Source organism: Cupressus sempervirens, chromosome 10, assembly GCF_028749045.1.
Source record: "Cupressus sempervirens isolate cs-2001-9-10 chromosome 10, ASM2874904v1, whole genome shotgun sequence".
NCBI lineage: Eukaryota > Viridiplantae > Streptophyta > Pinopsida > Cupressales > Cupressaceae > Cupressus > Cupressus sempervirens.
The window spans coordinates 597,873,948-597,897,828 of record NC_143127.1 but is presented as its reverse complement, the minus strand read 5'-3'; the positions used below and the strand labels follow the sequence as shown (position 1 = coordinate 597,897,828).

Below are 23,881 nucleotides of genomic sequence, written 5' to 3'. Positions count from 1 at the left end.
GCCTGGGGAGGGTGATTATGGCAACTTAGATAATATGCAATACTATATAATCTATGTTTAAAATAATAAAATCTAATTGTAGAATATAATTTAAAATATTCAATAATTATAAGATAAAATTATTAATGTCCAACAAGAGACCATAAAGGGGGTCCAAGGGACTGCCAAGATACAACAAAAGAAACCAGCCAACAATGGGAGCACTAAATGGTGCAAAACAAAGAACAATAGGAGGCGGGAGCAGCAGACAGCCACAAGCTAGCTCCCCTCCATTGTGGAGAAGAAATCAAGAACCAAACGATACAACCTCCTTCGAGAGGAAGTCTTGTGCTGCCTCTGAGAAACACTGGAGGTGGAGAGCTGCTGTTGTAACTCTTGTGGGCCTCTCGAACCTTGTATGTCTAGAGGAAGGGGGAGGGAGAGGAAAGATTTAGTTTTATATTTATGTATACCCAAAATGTGAAGTCTTTAAAAAATAAGCATTGATGTACTTATGATGGAGAAATCATATGCTCTGCAAATTTAGGGTTTTTTAGCATTTTTGAAGAATACTTCTAAGAAATTATGTATTTTCAAATGCTTGATAAATTTGCTGAAATAATTCTGAGTTTTTCTCGAGTCCTAGATTTTTACATTTTTTTGGGCTTGCTAAGTGTTAAGTTTTTGTTGTCAGATTTATCCAATTTATTTCACTATATAAGGGCTCTTTAGCCTTTTGACAGATTTATATAGAAAGGTCATATATACATATATGTGCAATCGATACATATATTGATTTTGATTAAATCCTTGTACTATGGGATCTTGTTTGTCTTTATCTTGACTTAATACACTGCAGATTATGGGCCCACCCACTTGGTACTTTATGAAAGATTGTACCTGCTGTGTAAGGTTTGACTGTTATATGTTGGACCGATGTGGAGGCACCGATGACCAGTATTGAAAGACTGAAGACTTTGGTAAATGCAATGTTTTCAATGTATTATTTGCAGGTCAATGCTCTTAAATTTACAATTGGCTGGGGAGTCACATCCACGATGGGAGTGACTCCATCGTGGAATCATGTCCCATTAGGTACTTGGCTCCCGATCATAACTTTTAAAAACAAACCAAACAAATTTAATTTGTCTAAGACAGTCGACTTACTTAGACAAGACAGATTTTGGTTAGTCGGTATTTATTGATTGTTTATTATTATTGTATAATGATTTAAGAAATATCAAATATTTTAATTATATATATGTTACATTTTAATTAATTATATAATAATAATATCAACATAATATATTGAAAAATTATAGTGATATATTATACGAATATATCTATATTTTCAATAACATTTTATCCGACTTAACTAACACATTAACACCGAGTCTGATTTTAAATGTGATAGTAGCTGAAGGAAGCAACATTGTTAGATATAAAAATGTTATGTAGCATCTAAGGTGCATGGAAATCATGGATTATGATAGCGATAGCATAAAAAACAAAAATCACAATATTGAGTCATATGCTATGGTAAAAAGCGGTGTTACCAGCCTTAGACTTGTCTTGGACTCGGCCAAGCCTGAATCAGGCTCAGACTTAGACTTGGTGACCAGACTCTACAATAAAAAAACCAAGAAATTCAAATATTTTTTAAGGATTTAAAGTTCTTTTCATGCATCATTTAGCCAATTAACATCAAATACACAATAGTTGAGATAAATAGAAGCTACTTTGCACACATCCACAACTTTTCATAGATCACACAAGTATAAATGCAAATTTTTGAAAGAAATTACTTAAAGTTGAAATGAATAACATAAAAGAAATAGTGTCACTGTCAAATGTCAATAATATTCATGGAACATGCAATCCATTGAATCAAAAGTTCAAAACGTATATGAAAATAAAGGCTTATAGTAGCCTATGTCCTCCTACGACTATGCCTAAGATAGGTCATGGAAGACCCTAGAGCCATCATCTCTCCCTGTGTGTGAAGTTGAACTTAAGTGACATGCTCATCATGATCATCCTCCTCATCCTCATACTTATCCTCATAATCCTCGTCATCAATGTTGGATCCATCACTCTCAGCCTCAGGTGTAACATCCCCTTTTTTCGGGTCTTAACTAACAACTAGCATGTCTTGGTGTCTGATGGAGAGGGGAAGCACTGTTAGGGTCTTGACCTCCCAAACATGGACCTTAAATATCCCCACACAATCTCATCTGAGAAAGGCCCTCCCTACTTGGAAATAGACATGGAACACCTTGTCCAACCGCTAAGCATCCTGGTATTAGAGAATCAATCCTACTACTCGACTAGGCATCAAGATCTAAACATTGGATTACCATGAGCTGACTTGGACTTATGCAATCTCTTTCATTAATTGATTATATATTTTAATGCATTGAATAATAACTTTCTTCTCTCTTGCAGGATTCCTCTCCTCTTCACCCATTTATACTTGGCTCTATAGGCCTTGGGTGCATCCTAGGAGACTGCTGATAATCATGAGAGTCTTCTAAATTCAGAAGATTGTTTGTGGTTTTATGTTGAAAACATACACAACTGGTACATGTCAAATAGCAAAGAAATAAGGGATATTGCAATGCAGATTTGCACATAATAGAGCATTAAATAATTCCATTGGTTGGGCATTCCTTTTCCCAAATTTATAGCAATTGATGCTTAAGTAAACTGCTGATCCAAAATAGGAGTGTGAAATAAGGAGCAGGCTGTAGCCTCTCAATGCTAATCAAGCTTAATACTCACTACTAATACTGCATTTAAAAGAAAAAATAAATCTTCTTGAATTGAAAATGCATTTCACACAATGCGAATAACATGGTGGAAGTTACGTGACCAATCAATATTGCATTATTCACAATGTCAACGACATGATAGAAAAATACATGACCTGGTTATAGAAGAAGATATAAGACTAGGTGTGTTAGCATGCTTTCGCACCTGAGTTTTAAACTTCAAAATTTCCCCATAGGAATAATTTTTGGTGATTTTTTATGCTAATGATGCTGTTGTAAATCTTGATCTGTAAAGAAGGCAGTGTTTTGAATTTATGTTGAACTCGAACTTTGAAGCTCGAAGTTTAGAGGTTCAAGTTCGAAGTACAGAATTTGCCAATTCAGAGGTTCAAGTTCAAAGTACAGAATTTGCCAATTCAGAGGTTCAATGTAGGAGTAATGGTTCAAGGAGGTCTCATAGTTTAGGTTCATATGTTCAAAGCTTGAAGGTTCAACATCTACGATTCAATAAGGCAGATTCAAAAGTTCAGTCGGAGAATCTGAATTCATTAGAAGCACACCATTACAAGTTTGAAGTACGGGGTACTAAGTGTAAGATTCAGTTTCGTTAGTTTAAAAGTCATTCCAAAATTAAAAACTTTGAATTTTAGACAGAGTTGCCAGAAACTCCTCTGTTCCTCCTTGGGCGCGCGTATCCCCGTATCCAATTTGGAAACGTATCGAATACTGCTCGGATACACGTCGAATATTGTACCCATGTCTGTCTAATAAACTTGATTTTCCAACTGTACCAAATACTATAGGATTTGTTTTCTTTTTTTAAAGATTTGATGTAGATCTTCCCTTTAATGTAAAAAATATATATATTAAAGCAATTTAAAAAAAAAATAGTATTAAAAAAAAACCTCCACTAAATGAGAAAGACAAATAAAATGTTTTTCTATTTCAGCAACCCGTTTTTGGGTTATCTTCTAATGCAACTCTACTGTGTTTACAAATTGTCAAGCGTTAAATTAACTTATAAATATTTATGTAGCATTTATGTGTCAATATTACTTTTGAAGTAATGAAAATCTCCTACAATAACTTAGAAAACTATGTTAAATATATGTATATGTATTATTTATTAATGTTGTGCCCAGCTGTATCCATATTGGGTGTCTTAATAAATGGCCGTATCCGTACCCAATACCGTTTCCGTATTTGTATCTGTATCTGTATCCGTGCAACTTTGATTTTAGAATTTGACATATAGATTCATCACTTCGAAGATTAGTTCAAGTTTGGAGTTTGAAACTGATTTTGGGTTTCAAATTCAAAATTCAGCGGCTCTTATTATTCTTCCATGAGTGCCTATTAAAAACCCCAAAATTGGACACAGACTATGAAAGCATAAAGGTCTTTGAGAATGGGTTACTAAATTGTGTTTTCATGCTCAAACTACCCATTATTGGGTTCAGCATACAAGTTGCTCAAAGGTATCAAAAGGATTAAAAGAACAATACCTTACCCCATAAGTCACTGCTAGCAACAACAAATATCAAATCACACGATGAAGCTAACCGAGGCAATAATATGACCTCACGATGTAGAAGGTGAAGACACTTTTAAAATCAAGTCATATGCTCTCAAACCTCCTTCCCCACATGGCTCAACTCAAATTTCGTGTGTAGATAGTCCTTATCAACATTCAAGAAGAAAGTACAACTTTCCCTTATCAATAGAAGGTCTACATCATAGACGGATCCATGTATGTGATATTGGGTTCATACAACCGAATCGTTGTTTTCTTGGGACTACACTCTGAGTGATCGACAGGAACATTAAAGACACGACACCAATGAATGCCATAGTTAAATACAGAGGAGCAATGATTAATGAATTCGATAAAGAACAATCTGGTTAGTAATGCAGCATAGGAGGCTTCCCACTACAAGGATAAATTAGTTTTGTTCTCAATGTCACAGCCAACCCTTATGATATCACCAAGCTTCATTCAAAACATGAATGCAAATTGTTGAATAGAATACTAGAACGAGTAAAAGAGTAATTGACCTGTTTTCAAAGACGCCGAACATCATAGGGAGAAATCCCATGCAAGTGACATCTCTGACCCGTCTCCCAAGTATGAAATGTGCAGGACTATGATATTAAAATCCTTGAAATAGGATTCAATCGGTCTAGTGTCAACACAGTTTGTTAATCAAAAGATAAGATTGGGTTCCACTCTTGCGCAGACCCAAAAAAAGTAGTTGTCGGTTTGTGCATACGCATTGTGCTTGGTGACAATGCGAAAGCAAAGTGTCTCATCGCAAACTGTGGCCAAGGACTATATTCGCACTTGTCAGGAAATGATATAGGTAGGAACTCGATACGCAAAAACACATATACATGTGAAATGTTTGACAGAATGCCACCTGATAGTTTATGTGCTTGCGGAAGCCATTGAACTGGAGTTTTTAGGGTGTAGTGCCGCCTACAAATTTCACTCTAATATTGAATGAAGTCATTCGTCTATGACCAACAAGGTGAAAGAAATGTCGTGTATCAATTTGGAAGCATCATAATGATTGACTTCATCCTTCTACAATGAGTTCTGAGCTGTGGAAATGGAATCCCATGAGAGGAGTAATTTGGAAGCACAAATAGTGCATGCGAAATGTTTTATAGAATGCCAATTTCTTTCACGTATAATAAAAGCTCACTTTTTAACTTGTCTACGGAATTGTAAAAGGCAAGATATGAAGGTATTGAGGCCACATGTTTAATTGATCTTCATGTATTGGTCAGTTCTCAGGAAACTCCATATAACCTTGGCAACAATATATGAAGGGCACATGCCTAGTATGTAGACCTGACACATTATGAGGAATTATTTTCCATGAGATAGATACCAAATTTAGCTTTCATTAGCAGGTATCGGGTTCTCCAATATATGCATATGTTGTAAAATTAATGTGAAAGGCCGAGAAACATTCTTGTCGATGGTTTTCAATTTTAATGTGGAAGTGGTAATTAGGCTACTCAAAAATATAACCATCGAAAAGAAGTTAAGAATTTTTATTTTTTATTTTTTCCAAGAATTAGTTATATTGGTAACTGAAGGGTCATAGAGAGGGAAAGGTCTAAAATAGGAAATTGAATGATGTAAGAAAGGGGTCCTGCTTTTTCTGCATGTTGTGTGGCTGCTAAGGGGGGGCGGGGGGGGCATATGTTTTGTTTTGTAACAGGGGAATAAGGGACGAATATTTTATTTTTCTGCAAAAGTTGTTTGTAATCTTAGGGACAGGGAAATCGTGTGATTTCCTTTGTTTTGTGTATAAAATGAAGAGAAGGTTATATTGATCTGATTTTGTGTCTGAATATATCTTTCTTGGATTGATGATGATCGTGTGGTCACATCTTTTGTACTTTGAATGCAGTCCTGTGGTTACTTGTAATTTGTAGAATAAATAATGTTTTCTTTTATTTCCTCTGAATGTAAAGAAGGATTGGATGAATGGTCATGTGGCTATTCGCCAATCTTTCTCTCTTTATTCTGATCTAAATCTAGCAATCACATTTATTCATGTTTATGAATAAATGTCAGAAGCCCTTTGTATCTTTAGGTTAAAGATATATCCTATTATTCAATTTGTTGTAAATCTTTCAACAAGGGAGCTGTACCTCTCAATTCAGAGGAGGGTTATCAGCCTATGATAGCTCATCCAACTGTTAGTTATGCTTGTTCTTCTCTTTGGGCATTTAAGAGTAAATTTATTTCGTTATTTCTTTGAAGGACAATCTATTTACTAACAAGGTGTTGGTGTGGAACAATCACTGTGAAATCTACAGCTCCAAACAAGCAACTTGGTTTTGAATTTCTGTGATATACTCTTGATGCAAACAGAGAACAAGGAGAATTGGAGAGAAAATGCGAGAATGGAGACGAAGAACATGTGAGGAAGAGAGAGTCCTCTCTCCCGCGGGGATGGAAATATAGTCCCCTTGCAACGGTTACAAAAATGAGCTCGACTTGCAGTTACAAGACTATTATGAATTCAAAAATTTTAAAAAGAAATATTATGCCGCTAAGGGTGGCAATGCTAATGTTTTGGAGTCATAATAAAATATTAAGATAAATATAAGGGTCCCCCACTTCGACATGATATAAAATATTTTTTGGCATTATGATATTATGCCATCTCTAATTGTACGTACATTTTTACGCACATGTGCATGTATTTTAATTATATATCTATTTTATATCATCATATTGACATATGCACATATACATATACATGTATACGCAAGTATGGATTTCATAATAGCATGGTGTCAATATACTCAGGAGACTCCACAATGATCAAAGGTAACAATTTAAATTATATTTCAATTTATGCTTAGTGATTTCTTTAATTATTTAGTGATATATAATTTCACTGGCTAGCTCATGTTCGTCCAACATACACTCTTGCTTGCCTAGCCCTTTACCCTTAGTCATGGTGGTTCAAGACTCATACCTATTTGCCCAGTGACAGGTGGTGCCCTCGTGCCCAATTCCTTTTAGGCAATGCTTTACCCCCCTTTGATGTGCTCCTGCAAGGAAAGGGAATTTTTCCGTGATTATATCATAACCCTCAACAAAATCAAAATTACCTAACAAGTTATTATTCATAACCTTCATAATGGCTAACCACCATTTCACTTCCCAAGATGAATAACCAACTTCCCAAGATTTCAAGATAACAATATAGTAGCATCATAACGATTAACTAACATGTCGTCTTTATATGAAAATTATAACGACTAACCATCTTACCATTTCACATAACTAATTTTACATGTTAATTGACTTTTCGTGAAGCCTCAACGATTATATGGACATTTTAAAATTGAGTTGAAAATTGGGATGTAACATTAGGATCTTGCATTGGGTCTTCTCGTGCTCTAGCCTCCTCCATTGCCATCGCCACTGCCATTGCTTCTACATCTTGACCGACTTCATCAACCCACTCCAAGTCTTCATCACTGAAGACAACATCATATACTTCCAGCTTCAATTTGACCTCAAATAGCCAAGACAAGTTGTGCGAGATAACACTATTGAAGGCATGCTGAATCCTGAAATTTGGCTGATCTTGGAATTTTTTGAAAACTCCCAAAATCTAGAATTGGCATTTTAACTCCTATGAAGCTGAAACCTGTCTCAAACATCCTGACAGTATTTATACAAATATAACATAAAGTATAAGAAAGAAAATAAATGCAACTTATGCTTATTATATTTGAATAAATCCCCCTGCCCTTGAGCTGGAAAACTTATTATTTTTCCTTGGCTGATGGTAGAGTCCGACCAGTAGGACTCGGCGAGTCAGCCGAGGCAGCTACATTGGCAAGTCAGCCAGGACTCAATCAGGACTCGGCCGAGTCCAGAGGCAATTTACCTTGTTTTTCCCACTTTGCCTTGGGACTCACCGAGGCCTTGCTAGATTTGCTTAGTCCTGTAACGCTGGTAAAAAGGAACTTGTATCACTCAACATAGTCATTCACTTGTATCTCATACAAGTCTCCAAGTGTTTCTACAGCCTTGGGAGAATTACTTTTGGGATAAAGGTTGACTTGGCAAACTAGAAGTATAAATATAATTTTATTACTACAAATTTAATTGGAAAAGAATAAAAAATAAATAAATGTGTTGCTCTTCCATCCAGCATGGCCCGAAAAGAAGATATTTTTTTTCCAGTTTTTAAAATTAGAGCATGGATTTGGGAGTAGCACTCCCAATGGGGGCCTAGAGGTAATGCCCCTTGTAAGGTCAAGGGGCAGTGCCACTCATTTGGAGTTGGGGTAGCTCTTGCTCCTTTTTAGTATTTAACACTTTTAACCCTTGTCCAAGATGCCTCCAAAACATTCAAAAATGCTCAAATTTCATACATTTATTTATAAGCATTTTCAAAATTTCATCTTTTTTTCCTTTTTTTCATTGACTTGGCCAAGTCTACTTGTTACTACTTGCTTTGTCCAGTGAATTTCGACTTGGTCACTTTGGGACTCATCAAGTTTGGGTGAGTCCTAGTGAGTCTTGTAACTATGCTCATGAAAACTACTCCACAACAACCAAATTACTTGCTTGTAGGAACGAGAAGCAAACAATGCATAGTAGTATGCAGATTTAACATCCCCTTTTAATTTGCAGCACTTGAGTACATGACCTGGTTACAGCTCAAATAAAAAGACTGGGACTAACAGCAGTTAGAATAAAGATAGGACCATAGTCACTTGCAGTTGGTATCAGTTCAACAGGGTAGTGAACTTGCTAGTTAACTTGTTCATTGAAGGGGTAACTTGTTAGTATCTGTCACTGATTAGGGAAGGTGGGTATAAGTAGTGTTGGCGAAAAAGATTAAACATTCAAATAAATTTGAAACAAAATTGTTTCTTCCTCTGGGCTGGACGTGTTTCAGCAGTTGTGGCTTGGAGATGAAATCCTTTGGCCACAGATCAGGCTTCTTAAGAATGGAAACCATTAAGAAGCAGGTCAACATTCAAACTGACATCTGGAATGCCATTGCTGCCCAGTCTTTTATGAGGGCATGTTCAGGGGGCTGTATTGATTTGACAAAATTTTACTCTGCCTGTGTATTGTTTGAAGATATATTTAAAAAAAAAAGTATTCTTTAATAAGAATATTTATGGATTTGTCTCTTGGCCACATTTTTCATTCTAGGCTATTTTCTATATGCTATTAGTAGAGAACATCACAGTGGATTAGACTCTGCAGAAAGAAAGCCAATTATGTGAGCAGAGCAACAATGTACCAACTCAGAGAGCTGCGAATAAATGTGGTTAGGGCTGCAAAGAGGTACTATCATCAATGCTATTCTTGAGGAGAGGGGTGTGTGTGTGTGTGTGTGTGGATGGAGATCTAGTTGAAGTGTATTTTTAACTCCTTTACATCTGAGATGGTGTGGTTTATGAAGCACACAATAACCACCTACAAACAATCCTGCTGGTTTCCAAATGCACAAGAAATTCATAAATTTTCCAAAATGTGAAATTAAAACTTTATTGAACTTTATATTGAGAGTATAATGATGGAATTGTATGTTACAATCTGTACTCTTGGACGGTGGCCCTGATTTAAGTGATACTGTGAAAGTTTAGTTTGTGTTGTTTTAATATATTATAATCAAGATTCAAAATCATGCTGATGCTTCACATTGACCACTCCTACATACTATAGAGTAGTCAGGTATACAAATGGATTACTGGATGGAAGTAACTTAATTAGAATTGTAGTATTAATATTTTAAAATTGAACCATTAAAGATTCACTTTTATGCAGGATTTCGTTGATGATATTTGGAGTTTTAATGTATTTTTTGCTTGTGGATGTTCTTGTCATAATATTGAGTTATTAATGATTATCCCTTTACTCTTTTGTCAATGCAGGTTCCTTTTTCTAATAATTATGTATTCAGATATACAACATCAGCAGATTCCAAGAAGAATGGATCTGAAGTTCGTGTTTCGTTAGTGGAGAATAAATCTGGTCAAAGTGCTCGAAAATGGAGTCTTGGCATTGTTGTATGTCTCGTGTATGCCTGAGTTGGCTTCTATATTTGTGAAAGGTTCAACATGTATAATTCTGTTTGGTTTGTATGCAATATTTTGTTTTCCATAATTTCTTCTTGAGGCATGTTGAAGGTCACAAGTTCAAATATTTTTGATTTACAAGTTTAAAATCTGACCTTATCATGAAATTTATAATGAAACATTGAACATCTAAGACTAAGATTGCAATTTGGTGTTGCAGCCATCCGCACTATTGGTGCTTATCAGTGTAGGCCTTCTATTTCACTACAATGATGAGAAGAGGGCGATTCCTAGAGGTATGATGATGCATGATTCAACATATTTTAGCTTTGCATGAACCATCTTTGTGAGACTTTTATGGTAATACTCTTTTGTGCACGCAAGAAAGTCGCAAGATTGCATCTGGAGATTCTAATAAAAAATATCTTCTTTTCTTTGCTTCCAAAGATCTTTTCTTTTGGCTCTTAAGAAAGAGAAGTTTAAGGTACTAAAGAAAGTGTTGAAAAGGATGTGATGTTAGGGATTGGGGATGTATTTTCTGCATTTTTGTAGATAAGGGAAAGGGTCAAAAAATTCATTTTCTTGCTCAAAATACTGGTGAAGTCCCACAGAGTCTGATCCTATATTGAGGATGTTTCCCTTTCATACACTTTGTTAGTCACCAGTTTGTCTTCCTTGGATTTTGGTTTATACCCTGACTCTTAATGTGCCCAATGTGGTGAAAGACAAAGTTGTTAGCAATAGAATGGGTCAATGTAGGTGTTCTATCAAGGACCCCTGAATTGAAAGATACAACTCCCTTGTATGCAAAGATTTGCAATGAATATTGTTTTTGGTAGATCAGTAAGTTTAGGAGCACACTCTTGACCAGAGAGCAGAAGAGGTATAACCAGATTGACCAACACTTCTTGCAATCTGGGCGGATTTCAGAAGATGACTCGCAACTTCTACAACTATGAATGCATATGATTCACTTTTAAGCTCTTCTAACATCTACATTGCAATCTATTCTGTATACTGAATGTGAGATTCAACAATGCAAGACTATCTACTGATGCATAGTGCATGAGAAGAGAGAATGCCATTAACTAAACAATACCCAGATTGCCCAAGTTACTGATATTACACAACAATCGTTTACTTCCTACTCAACACCTAATATTAACCAAATCCCAAACTTCTCATACATCCATGAAAATGCAGATGAAACTAACTTGCATAGAATAGAGGAAACAAGAAAATACTGTGAATGATGGTGATAAGTCATAAAACCACTGAAAAGAAAGCAACAAAACCCAGTTTATCTTCAATCCTACAGCTTTCATTAACAACGCATTTCATTCCAAAGATCATGCAATAGCTAAGACTCAACTAACATGAATGATAGAATCAAAATGTAGACATAGAGTCTCACACAGTAGTCCTAGCTACCAGGGTTTGTCCACCTAATAATTTGCCGATCTTATTTACTTCTCAAAAAGTTACATTTTCCCTTTAGAACTGGCCAATTACATTTCATGATTACCACATAGAGCAACTTTGAACAAATATATTCAAAAAATAGGATTTTTTGATCAATCATCTATTACAAAGCCTTAACCTATGAGGAGAATGCCAAATATGGCTACAACATTAGAAAAAGAGAGAGGAAGAAGGGGTGACACTTGTCACATCTTGTAGGGAGAATGTAACGCTTTTGATAGAGCATAAGTTTTTCTTTGGAGTTACGGATTTAGCTATGTAGGCCTTCATTGCATCAGTCACATTCATCAGCTTTATTACACCTGGAATGAGGATATTGTCAACTTTGCTCAATAGACTGGAACCAACCCCCTACAATGAGAGAGAAGGGAAAGATATAAAAGAGTGAAGAATCTCGGATCTGATCTGTACATGACAAGTGTCCACTTGAAATCTCATCCTGCTGTTTGAAAAACACACTTTAAACTGCTCAATTGTGAGGAAAGCAAAATACTTGTATTTGATTTGATGGCAAAATTGAAAAGTTCATCTTTTCCCCTTTTTGTTTATATACTATACTCATATATTTGAATCAAAATCAAGCCCTTTCCAAGCTTAATCAAACCTTGGTTAACTCTTCTTGACACATGGCCTTTTGTGATTGGTCGCCTGATCCTTGTGACTAGCTTTGTCATATTACACTTGGGTGCTTCGCCATGTCATTGCCACATGGCATCATCTCGCTGCTTATTATCTCTGATAGCTCTAGCTTGCAGTTGCGTGAGATTTCGACATGTGGAGCCTCTTGCACAGTCACTTGGCAGCAAAGCGTAACTCCATAAGTCTTTAGATTTGACCATACAATGTTATGCTTAACTGTCCATGGACGTGCGCCTTTACACTTCCTCTTTGGATGTAACATCGTGACCACCCTTAAGTTGCACTTGCACTCATACGCCTTCCTTTTTGGTTGTAAGTTCGAGAGACATAAAACCTTTTCATAAAATCCTTTATGAACTTATGCTTACTGCCTTGGTCATATCTTCAGATGACTTTTCAAGTAAGCTTTGATCCTTTTAATTTTTTTTGGCTCGAAATAAATTTGAGTGTGGACAAGTGTCATTATTTTGGAGACTTTTTCCAAAACTTTTTCTCCTTTAACATTTAGGCCCGAAATTCATTTGGAGTCATTGACCTTTGTTAATTGAATGGTGGTCGGCTTGATGTGCGGTTAACTCCTTCGAACTCACAACTACCTCAGGCTACGCGCCAAGTGTTAACATTAACTTCTCCATCTCTTAACTGTGTCGCAGGGTCTCGCTTGTTTGCCCTAACCTTTTGTAAAAAACCACTGAGACTTTGCGAACACCTGGCAATTAACTATGTCATATCATCGTACCTTAGATTTCCAATGTTTCTTTTAAAGTGCAAAATCTTTAGCACATTCATTTGAAACAAGAGGGTTCAGACATGAAAAAAATGCATACGGACATAAAATTAGGGTTTTTCTAGGAAGATCTCTACAACATGAAAATGCAAACCCTAATTACATCAGTTAACCTAGATTTTCGTAATGGGTTCTTCAGAATTTTAACACTAGTGAAATTACAGGGTATCACCAACCAAGACTTAGTTGAAAGGACATTGAGTGTTGATTGCAGGGTTGTTGGATCAAAGAGCTTCCTTGCAACTGGGGGTGTTACCCTGCTCTAGCTAGCAAATGAAAAGGCAGTTTCTTTAGAAATTGAAAGGGCTAGAGTATCGAAGCTTAAAATGGGATGGATTGAAAGTCTAGCAACAATTGGCTTTGACTAGGGACTCAGACATGCAAATGCCTAAGTAGGGACCTAGCATCTCTCGTTTCACACAGTTGGAATGATAAACTACAGGTACAACAACTAAATTAAACCCTAAACAGAATGGAAACTAAACTAAGGAAGCAAGAGACTAAACTAGAGCGCACAACAGAAAGGAAAACTACTTAAACTAACTCTAACCATAGGGGTTACCTGCTTCAATTGTGTAACCGATACAACTTTAGGTCTTGGCCATTCTAGGAAAATGACAGAACCTCACTAGTGGGGTAGGCCAGTAGGAAAGAGTTATTCTGGTTTACTTGCACAATTCTGAAGTGACCTTTTCCAAAGGGAATTGAATTTGTGATGCATACTTGTGGGTTCACGTCTCTTATCCCACAACAAGACTAGATCATCTTTCATGAACCTTCTTGGCCTCGCCTTTTTGTAAAAGAAGCTCTTCATGCGTTTCTGATGCTTTATGATATGGTCAACCAACTTTCACACTCCTCTTCTAGCTTGGTTAGGTACATTATTCGCTTTTCCAGACCACTCTGAAATACATGATGTTCAATTGTCTGCTGCAACTTACAAACTGATAGCTCCAACGGAAGGGGAAGACTAGCCTCAACTCCATATACTAGCTCAAATGGGGAAATGCCAATAGCCTTCTTAGGTGTTACCCTTTCTGCTCAAAGAGCTTCATGTAGCTTCTTGTGCCAATTCTTCTGGTTGTCAGAGACAAGCTTTCTCATGATGTTGTTTTGTTACTTGATTCTGCTCAACCATTTCCTTGAGGGAAATAGTCTGAAGAATGACTCAAATGGATACTGTTATCATAGCATAATTCAACAGTTTCCACTGAAGAAAAATATGTAACATTGTCCATGACCAGCTTCAGTGGGACACCAAATCTCACAAGGATATTTTCTTGCATAAATTCATAGACAATTTCCGAGGTGGTCTCTTAGTAGGTTTTGCTGCCACCCACTTAGTAAAGTAGTCTGTAGCAGTAATGATATATGAATGTCCAGCAAAGGAGGGGTTAATTGGGCCAATAAAATCAATTCCCCACTATTATAAAGGGCCTTCTATTACTACTGGCCTTAATGGCAAGGCAACCGACTGAGGTTTACCAGCAAACATTTTGCACTTTTCACATTGGGCTACCCATTTATAGGCATCTCTGAACATACCTGGCCAGTAATAACACTGCCTCAAAATTTTATATGTTGTCACTGTAGAAGAATAGTGCCCCCCACAAGTTTCATTATGGAATGCTTCGAGCAATCTCTCCTGCTGAGGCTTATCTGCACATCTTAGGAATGTGCCATCAATTGCCCTTTTATACAACTGATCATCACAAATGACGTACTTGGCAGACTTGGTCCTAAGATCTCTTCTCTGCTTATAGGTTAATCCATTGGGACACTCTCCATAAGTAAGGAAATAAGCAACATTTGAAAACCAAGGATTTTGGAGGCTCACCATTAGAACTTTTGAGATTTCTTCTTCTTTACTTACCTCCTGATTTTCCGCAATTGCCCTGCACAAACCATTGTCACAGACTAACTTGGTAGGTTTTAACTCAATGTCACACTCTTGGACTTTGGCTATCCAAACTCCTCTTGAGTTACATCCTATTTCTTGCTGAGTTAAGATACTTTTGATTGCTGAATCAGGAGCATAAGCAACTGAATGTTAATGTAGAACATAAAATCTGAAGTTCTTAAGGGCTCTGACCACAACATAAGCATGCTTTTCCACTTGGGAGTACTTCAGTTCAAGCTCCTTTAGAGGGGTACTCATAAAAGCAATAGGTGCTTAGATGCCTTGTTTTCTTGCATGAGTATGGCAGACAATGTATGGGCTAATGCATAACAATATAAAATAAACTCTTTGGTATAATCTGGATGAACTAAGACAAGAGCATGGGGTATGTTAGTTTTGATTTCATCAAATTCCTTTCTTCTAGAGTCACTCCACTTAAAAATGTGATTTCCCTTCATCATGTCAATTATACACTACGTAATTATAGAGAATCAGAAACAAAGTGCCTCAAGAAATTTACTTGACCAAAAAAAGATTTAACTCCAATTTTGCTTGCTGGTAGGTTGAGCTGTTGGATAACTTTAACATGTTTTGGATCAATCTTAATGCCTTCTTGAGACACTATGTGGCCCATCAACTCTTCCTTTGTAACACAGAAGACAAACTTCTTAGGGTTAAGGGAGATTCCATGTTCCCTACATCTCTTCAACACTTTCTCCAAGTCCTTCAAATTATCTTCTCTTTTCTTGGAGAATACTGTCAAATCATCCAAATAGATAACAATGATTTTGTCCTTAAAATCTGTAAAGGATGTATTCATGGCTCTCTAAAAAGTAGCTCCAACATTAATTAGCCCATAGGGCAATCTGTTGTAAGCAAATGTTCCCTAAGGAGTGGTGAACGTTATCTTAAATTGATCATCTAGATCTACTTCAATCTGGTTGAAGCCTGAGAATCCATCTAACATGGACATCATTTCAGATCCTGCCATTGTCTGCAGTAAGTGATCCATGTTGGGGAGAGCATAGTTGTCTTAGAGAGATGCTTGATTTAGATTTCTAAAATCCACACAGATTCTAATCTCCCCACTCTTCTTCTTGATAGGGACAAAATTAGCTATCAATGTTGAATGGTGTATAGGATAAATGGTCCTAGCTTCTAACATTTTACGAATTTCTCTAAAGATGGCATCTGAGATCATTGGGTTGTAGTTGTGTTGCTTTTACCTAAAAGGAACTGCATTAGGCTTTAGGAGAATCTTGTACTTAAACTCACCATTCCTGAAAGTTTTTAAATCTTAATAACCCCATGCAAAAACATCTTGATATTCAGAAAGCAACGCTTTAGCTCTAGTTCTTTCTTTAGTTTAGCAACTATTACCAATGTTAGTTATTGTAGGCTTAAACTTAGTGCCTACATTCATTCCCTCATAATCATCTGAGGTTCCACCTTTCCTATCTCTTTCTCCTATGATACATGCATCATGTCTATTAAAATTTTTTTCTAAAGAGATTAGGTGTCTAGGCATTTTGTTACCTTTTAATTGTTTCACACCTAGCTCCAAATCTTTCTTATTATTAGGAGAGAACTCTTGACAGGGGCTTTCACTTCCTTCAAAGTACTGGTTAGTGAAAGGTTCGACCCCTTCTAGAAAGCATTGGATCCGCTTATCATCATTAAGGACTTGCCATGATTTAGCATTATCAGATACATTAGTCTGAAGAGGATCTCAACCTTGTATTCTTTGTCTTTGAATTCTGGATGAGGTAACAGAAGGGATGAAGAGGCAGCTAACATATCAGCTATTACATTTTACTCCCTTGGAACAACTTGTATAGAGAAGGCATCAAGGTCTTCTACCTCATCCCAGACTCTGTTCCTATATTTCCGAAGTCTAGAGTTTTTCACAGCATATTGACTTCAAACTTGTTTCACTATGAGTTTTACATCACCTTGGGCTTTTAAAATTTTCACTCTTTGCTTTAAAATAGTAATGTCTAAAAGTAATGCTTCATATTCAACAATGTTGTTTGTGTTTTTAAATTGCAGCTTGTATGCTAGTTGTGTCAGATCTCCCTCAGGGGAAATGAGCACCACACCTGCTCCTAATCCGACAGTTGCACAACTGCCATCAAACTCTAAGGTCCATTCTTTGATCATCAGGAGGGTCTAATCTTCTTCTAGAATACTGAAATTAGTAAACAAGATTTGAGCATTAGGATCATTAGATTTCATTACTGTAAATTTAGCCTTTTCTCCAAGTTCAAGCTTGATATTTTTGTTGCCAACAGGAATAATAGCATGAGATTCATCTAGTTTAATTTCACCTCCCATATCCCTGCAAAAACTCCTACTTAATAGCATGCCATAGCTGGTAGGGATGTCAGCCACATGGATGGTCAACTTCATTCTTTTTGCTGGGTATGCAACTAAGGCCACTTGGGCATCCTTTACTTGACGTATTAGGGGAACTTGTTTTGCATCCATAGAATAACAACACCCAAAGGTCTTAGTTAAGAGCAAGCCTAAGGCACGATCAACAGTAGAAGGCATGACATTATTTGATGCACTTGAGTCAATTATGCAGTTACTCAATTTGTGACCATTGACATGTAAGGACACATAAAAGGGATCGGGTTTTTGGCTGAGGGAGGTAGCTAGGACTGAAGATTCTTCTTCATTAAACAACATCGGTAGGATTGGTTCTTCATTAGAAGGGAGAAATGTACTGGTACTAGGCTTATTATCACTAATAGCAGCATGGACGTTTGAATGAGCCTTATTACTAGTTCCTCCTTAACAATAGTAGACTAGCTTTTGCAATTCAATAGGATTAGACTTTAAGTATTCTAGAGGAGAAACTTGAATACAAGCATCTTTACAATATTGAATGATATCAAATGAGGAATTGGGCTTACCACTTGACTTTGCTTTTGATAGTTCTCCCTTTGATGTAGAGGGGGTAGAGGTACTACCCATGATTGGTGAAGTAGGAGTATTGTTTTGAATAGGGATTGAGCTTGCTGGACCTTTGTTCTTCTGGCTTCTTGTTGTTATGGTTATTTGTATTCCATCCAAGGTGGTGAAATAGTCACCTCCTCTTTCCGAATCTGATTCGTACTCCAAATAAAATGTTCCAGAGTCACTGGGGGGGCTAGAATCATCTTCACATTGAGGATATTCCATTGTTAGCTCATTACTTGCACTCATCTTCTTGTATCTATTCATTTTAGGGAAAGAGTCACCATCATGATTTGCTCTCAAGTGGAATATGCACATGCTTTGCTTCTTAGGAGTTGCCTCAATGGAAAGCTTTTGTTGAGCAGGTGGTAATTGTAAGGCCTTTCCTTTATGTTGTCTTTTGGACATATCTTGATAAGGTTGTTGAAATGAGGGAGCTGGCTTACCCATTTGCCTTTTCATGGCAATCATCTCATTTGACAATTTTTAAAGCATTGCTTCCGTGTTGTTGGTAGTGCCTGCTGAAGTTCCACTTTGAATGTCTCTCTCCCATTTCCTGACTGCTATCAAATCATCATCTAATTCTACAACCAGAATCTGGGCAGCTTGGAGATTTGCCACATGCGCTCTTCTGATTTGAAAACTAATAGTTGGAGGCATAGAACTAATGAAGAACATCTTTTGATTATCTGTAGTTGGTCTACTTGTAGCAGGAATTTTGTTAAGTAATTTGTTGAACTTTGCAACGAAATCTCTCATGGGAATACTTGGTTCCTTTTTGATCTGAGTGAGTTGAGACAATGATGTATGCTCATCTTCTGTGCTTTTGTGGTGAGCTTCAAATCGGTTATGCATATCATCCCAAGTCGTGATGCGTCCAATAGGAAGATGTTGGAACCAATCGGCCACATTTTCAACTTGTGTTTCAACCAGTGTAACATGGGGACGCGTCCCCTCCCAAAATCTGGGCCGTCTCGGAGACAGGGACGTCCTCGGGATGGGGGGACGGCATCTTGGCGTTTCGGGCGGCGCCACTCAAAGCGCCACCGCCACCGGAGACGGTGAGACGTCTTCGAGACGGGTGCGGGGGGACGCCAAGGAGTCTCCTCCGTTGTGGGGGGATACCTGGACGTCTCTTGCGGCAAGCAAAAAAGACATAAAAAAACAAAAAGTTGAACTCATTTTAAAAATGTTTTAATGTTTCTTATTTATTGTATTGGATTGTGGGGCCCATCCATTCCTCCTCCTTTGTTTAAAACCCTTCTATTCTTCATTTTGATTCACATTTGCATTTCTCATTGTTTGCAACAGCAAGAAGAAGAAGAGTGAAGAGCTGAGATAAGGGTTTGTGCAAGAGTGAAGAGAGTGTTTGCAAGTGAAAAAGGAGAGTTTAGGAGCAAGAAGAAGAGGAGGGTGGTTCTGGGTTCTGGTTCACCGAATCTTGTTGAAGTTTTTAAAGAAAAAGGTAGGTTTTCTAACGTATTTGTATGTTTTTGAAATGCATGTTTATGAATGTTTTTGTTTGTTTAGACGACCTCTGTTATCTTTGGACTGTTTGAAATGTCTATTTTTGATTGTTTAAACCGACGACTTCCACTCTCTTTGCACTATATTTGGGAACGAAAAAAAAAAAGAAAAAAGAAAAAAAAGAAAAGAAAAAGGAGGAGTATAAAACGAAAATTGACTTCCAATGGTTCCGTAGGATTTGGGCTTTTATGAGCCGATTTCAGTATGTAAGAATTAACAAAAAAAGTTAAAATTAAAATTTAAAAAAGAAGAAGAGTATAAAACGAAAATTGACTTCCAATGGTTCCGTAGGATTTGGGCTTTTTTGAGCCGATTTCAGTTTGTAAGAATTTTAAAACTTTTTTTGTTAATTCTTACATACTGAAATCGGCTTAGAAAAGCCAAAATCCTACAGAACCATTGGAAGTCAGTTTTCGTTTTATACTCTTTTTTTTTATTTTAAAATTTTAATATTTTCCCAAATATAGTGCGAAGAGAGTGGAAGTCGTCGGTTATGATTATCATTTATAAATTCAATAATTTAGCTTTATTAATTTTTGTTTTTTCATTTTGTGAAATGCAGTGTCACAATGAATACTCATAGTGATGATGAGATGGAATTTCATTCAGATAGTGGCCGAATATGAGCCTGGCCTGAGGTTGGGGCTGAGGATGATGATGACACTGTTGAGAGGGGTGACCATGAGAGTGACATTGCGATTCCGGTTGGGCCAAATCAGCAAGGGGCCCAAACTAGTTCCACTTCCATGGGTACTGGTTTTATACTATCTGGTACTCCATCTACTGATTGCCCCTCCCCAGCTTTGGCACAGTGGGCTAGGGGTAAGTTTGATCCAAAATCTCCTTTAAAACAATTTGCCACTAGAATAACAAGCGGACAAGGAACAGGTGGCACAAGAAAGTGGAGATGCAATATTTGTGGTGAAGATTGGTATGGTAGCATCACTAGAGTGAATGTACACTTCCTCTTTTGGACAGGTAAAGGTGTCCAACCATGTAAGTTTTTGGGTGAATCCACAAACTTGAAGATTAGAGTTGAATTCAACAAGCTTTGGAGAGTTCCAGAGGACTTGGGCCTTCCAGTGCCTACTACTTTGGTTGGTAGGCAACAGATTCAGACTATACAGGAGGTGCATGAGCAACAAATACAGGGGCAACAACACTGACACATGTCTTCTTCTAGACCACAACATAGAGCTTCATCTACTTCATTGCTAGGGGCAGCCTCCGTACCTTCCTCTACTTATAGCTCTATAGGTGTAGCAGCAGTTGAGACGAGCAAGGGGAAACGCAGGGCACAGTCTAGTGACAACAACCCTATAGCAGAATTGTTTGCAGCCCAGACGAGAGAGAAGTTAGATGCATACATTGGGAGAATGTTATTTGCCAATGGCGTTCCACTTCACATTGCTTGGTCTCCTTATTTTAAGGAGGCATTTCAAAAAGTAGCGAAGGCGGGATTACCATCATATGTGCCACCAGGTGAGCACAAATTGAGGACTAAAATCTTGGATGATGAGTATGCCAAGATTGGTGAGTCCATGGAGACCATGAGGGCTGTTTGGGAGGAATCGGGGTGTAGCATTGTCATGGATGGGTGAACGGACATTAGACATCGTCCACTCATTAATGTCATAGTCACATGTACAAAGGGCCCATTCTTTCTTAGGGCGGTTGATTGTTCGGGGCATCGAAAAGATGCTGATTTTCAGTTTCAGATTCTTCGGGAAGCCATTGAGGAGATTGGGCCATAAAATGTGGTCCAACAGTGACAGATGCAGCTCATGTGTGCAGAGTTGCAGGGAGGCTTATTGAGGCCACATATCGGCATATTTGGTGGACTCCTCGTTGTGTGCATGGTATGAATAATGCTCTAAAGGACATGGAGAAGATTAGTTGGATAAAGGGAGTGGTGAGTGATGCTAGAGATGTGCAGATGTATATCTGCAACCACCACACCTCACATGCACTATTTAGGAGCTTCGCCAACAAGGAGTTCTTGAAGCCAGTTGAGACACGATATGCATCCTATTTCATTCTCTTGGAGAGAATGCTTGATTTGCAGGAGCCACTGCAACTAATGGTTATGACAAATGAATGGAATAGGTGGGATGGTTCCAGGTCAGAGCAGGGGATGAGGGTGAAGGATATAGTTAAGAGTGATGTATTTTGGAGCGATGCAAAATACATTGTCTCTATTATTAGGCCAGTCTTCGAGGTGATCAGGTATGGAGATGGGGATGCGCCCACACTTGGAGAGGTGTATGAGTGCATTGATTCTATGCTTGGGTAGATGAGGGTGGTTGTGCGAGAGAAGGACCCCACATTAGCCTTCTACAATGATCACATTTGGCCTATTATTCAGCGTAGATGGGACAAACTTAACACACCCTTACACATGGCTGCATATGCATTGAATCCGAGGTGGTACATGACTAGGCCTGGTAGAGTTACACCACTTCACGATGATGAGGTGATTTATATTATTATTATATAACACTTTAAGACTTAAATTCTTATCATTTTATAAATTAAAATCATTTACATTACTAGTATCTTGATTCTTCTATTTGCTAATAATTTGTACTTTTTAAATTTTTTCAGGTGAAGGAAGGGTTCTTCAAGTGCATAGATAGGATGTATGACCCTGAGACAGCAGCTAAGGTTCGCATTGAGTGGACCAAATTTTCTACTCTTAGGGGTTACATACAAGCGGCAAAGGCGGATATCAAGACTATGGCACAAGAGGATCCCATTTTGTGGTGGTCAGCTTATGGACCGAAATCTACAACCACCACACTAGCTATTCGTTTGCTGTCCCAGGTACTTAGTTCCTCAACTTTTAACTTTTCATTGTTTATTGTTCAATGATCATTGTTCAACTTCTAATTCTCGAGTCTTACATTAGCCAATTATTTTTCAACTTAGGTTTCTAGTTCCTCAGCTTCTGACAGGAATTGGTCTACATATAGCTTCATCCACTCTCTTAAGAGGAATAGACTTACCTCTCAAAGAGCAGAGAAGCTAGTGGCTGTATACAGTGTGTTGCGTATCAATGACCGCACCACAAGTGTGTACAAGGAAAGCCCAGCATCACGATGGGATGTAGAGCCTGAGGAGCCATCGCAGATTGATGAGGAGGATGCTTTAGATCCAACCACAGGGCTAGTTGGTGTTCCCTTTTCAGCTCTTGATCTTGGAGAGACTGATAGTTCCAATGGCGATGAGTTTCAACCTCCAGGGGATGATCATTGATCATTGATCATTGATTTGGCATTTTGATTTGGACTCTTGGAGACTCGTAGTTTTTGTTTGCATTATATACTTATTTTGATATCATGGTTCATGGTACATGATACTTAATTGTAATCATCTTTATGTCATGAGTCATGACTCATATGATCATTGATTACTATTAGATAGTAGTATTTAGATACTCATACTATTGATCTGAAGACTGATATATAGTCTTATAGACTAATATTTATTATTTTGAATATTTTCTGATGTTCAATGTTCAATGTTCATTGTTTGTTTGTTATAACTTATTTGATCATGAATCATGACGTTCTAGTTGAAAACTTCAGTGCACTGTTCAATGTTTAAGTTTTTTACATCTATGTATCTTATATTTTATAATTGTAGTACATCTTTTCATAACTAGCATTTTAAGTATCATATGTATAGTATATACACCCCTGCTCCCTCCGCCACCCCTCCGTCCCCTGCCGCCGTCCCCCCGTCGTCCCCTCGCCGTCCCCAAATCAAGGTCCCTCTGTCCCCTCGTCTCGGAAACTTGTCCCCCCGTCCCCCCGTCTCCTAGGGCGGTGTAACTATGGTTTCAACAAACATTCTTACGGCCATATCTTCATGTTGAGGAGAGACAACACTACAGGCTGCAAAAAAAGAAACAATATGTTCATCTGCAGAAACCTTCCCATCGCCATCAAACTTGGGCAAATTCTTCCAGGAGGCTCTTGGTAAATTGTTGTTAGCAGCAAGGCCCAAAGGACTAATAACATTACCCCAGGGCACTGCCATTGATGTAGGTAGAATAACTGGGATTAGCTAGAAAGTGACAGTAGTTGGAGCTACAACTCCATGTAAGGTGAGAGCGTTACACAATGACGGAATCTGTGTTTGAGAAATAGGTGGGGAAGAGGACTTGCTACATCTCTAGGAGGCAGGACGGGGTGGTGGAAACAAAGCCCAACAGATGCCTTCTACAACTGGGTCTCTTGAGCAAGCTCTTCCTCT

The 23,881-nt window shown here is 37.7% G+C and overlaps 1 protein-coding gene across 3 annotated transcripts in view; it reads left to right on the top strand.

Annotated features, from left to right (window-relative positions):
* LOC149535276 (protein HCC2-like) overlaps nt 1-23,881 on the top strand; it is a 167,496-nt gene that overhangs the window by 38,110 nt on the left and 105,505 nt on the right. For all 3 annotated transcript variants that reach the window (XM_089803610.1, XM_089803608.1, XM_089803609.1), the window contains exons 2-3: nt 10,185-10,319; nt 10,549-10,624. In XM_089803610.1, the coding sequence (XP_089659736.1) occupies nt 10,185-10,319; nt 10,549-10,624 (211 nt within the window). The remainder of the gene's footprint in view (nt 1-10,184; nt 10,320-10,548; nt 10,625-23,881) is intronic.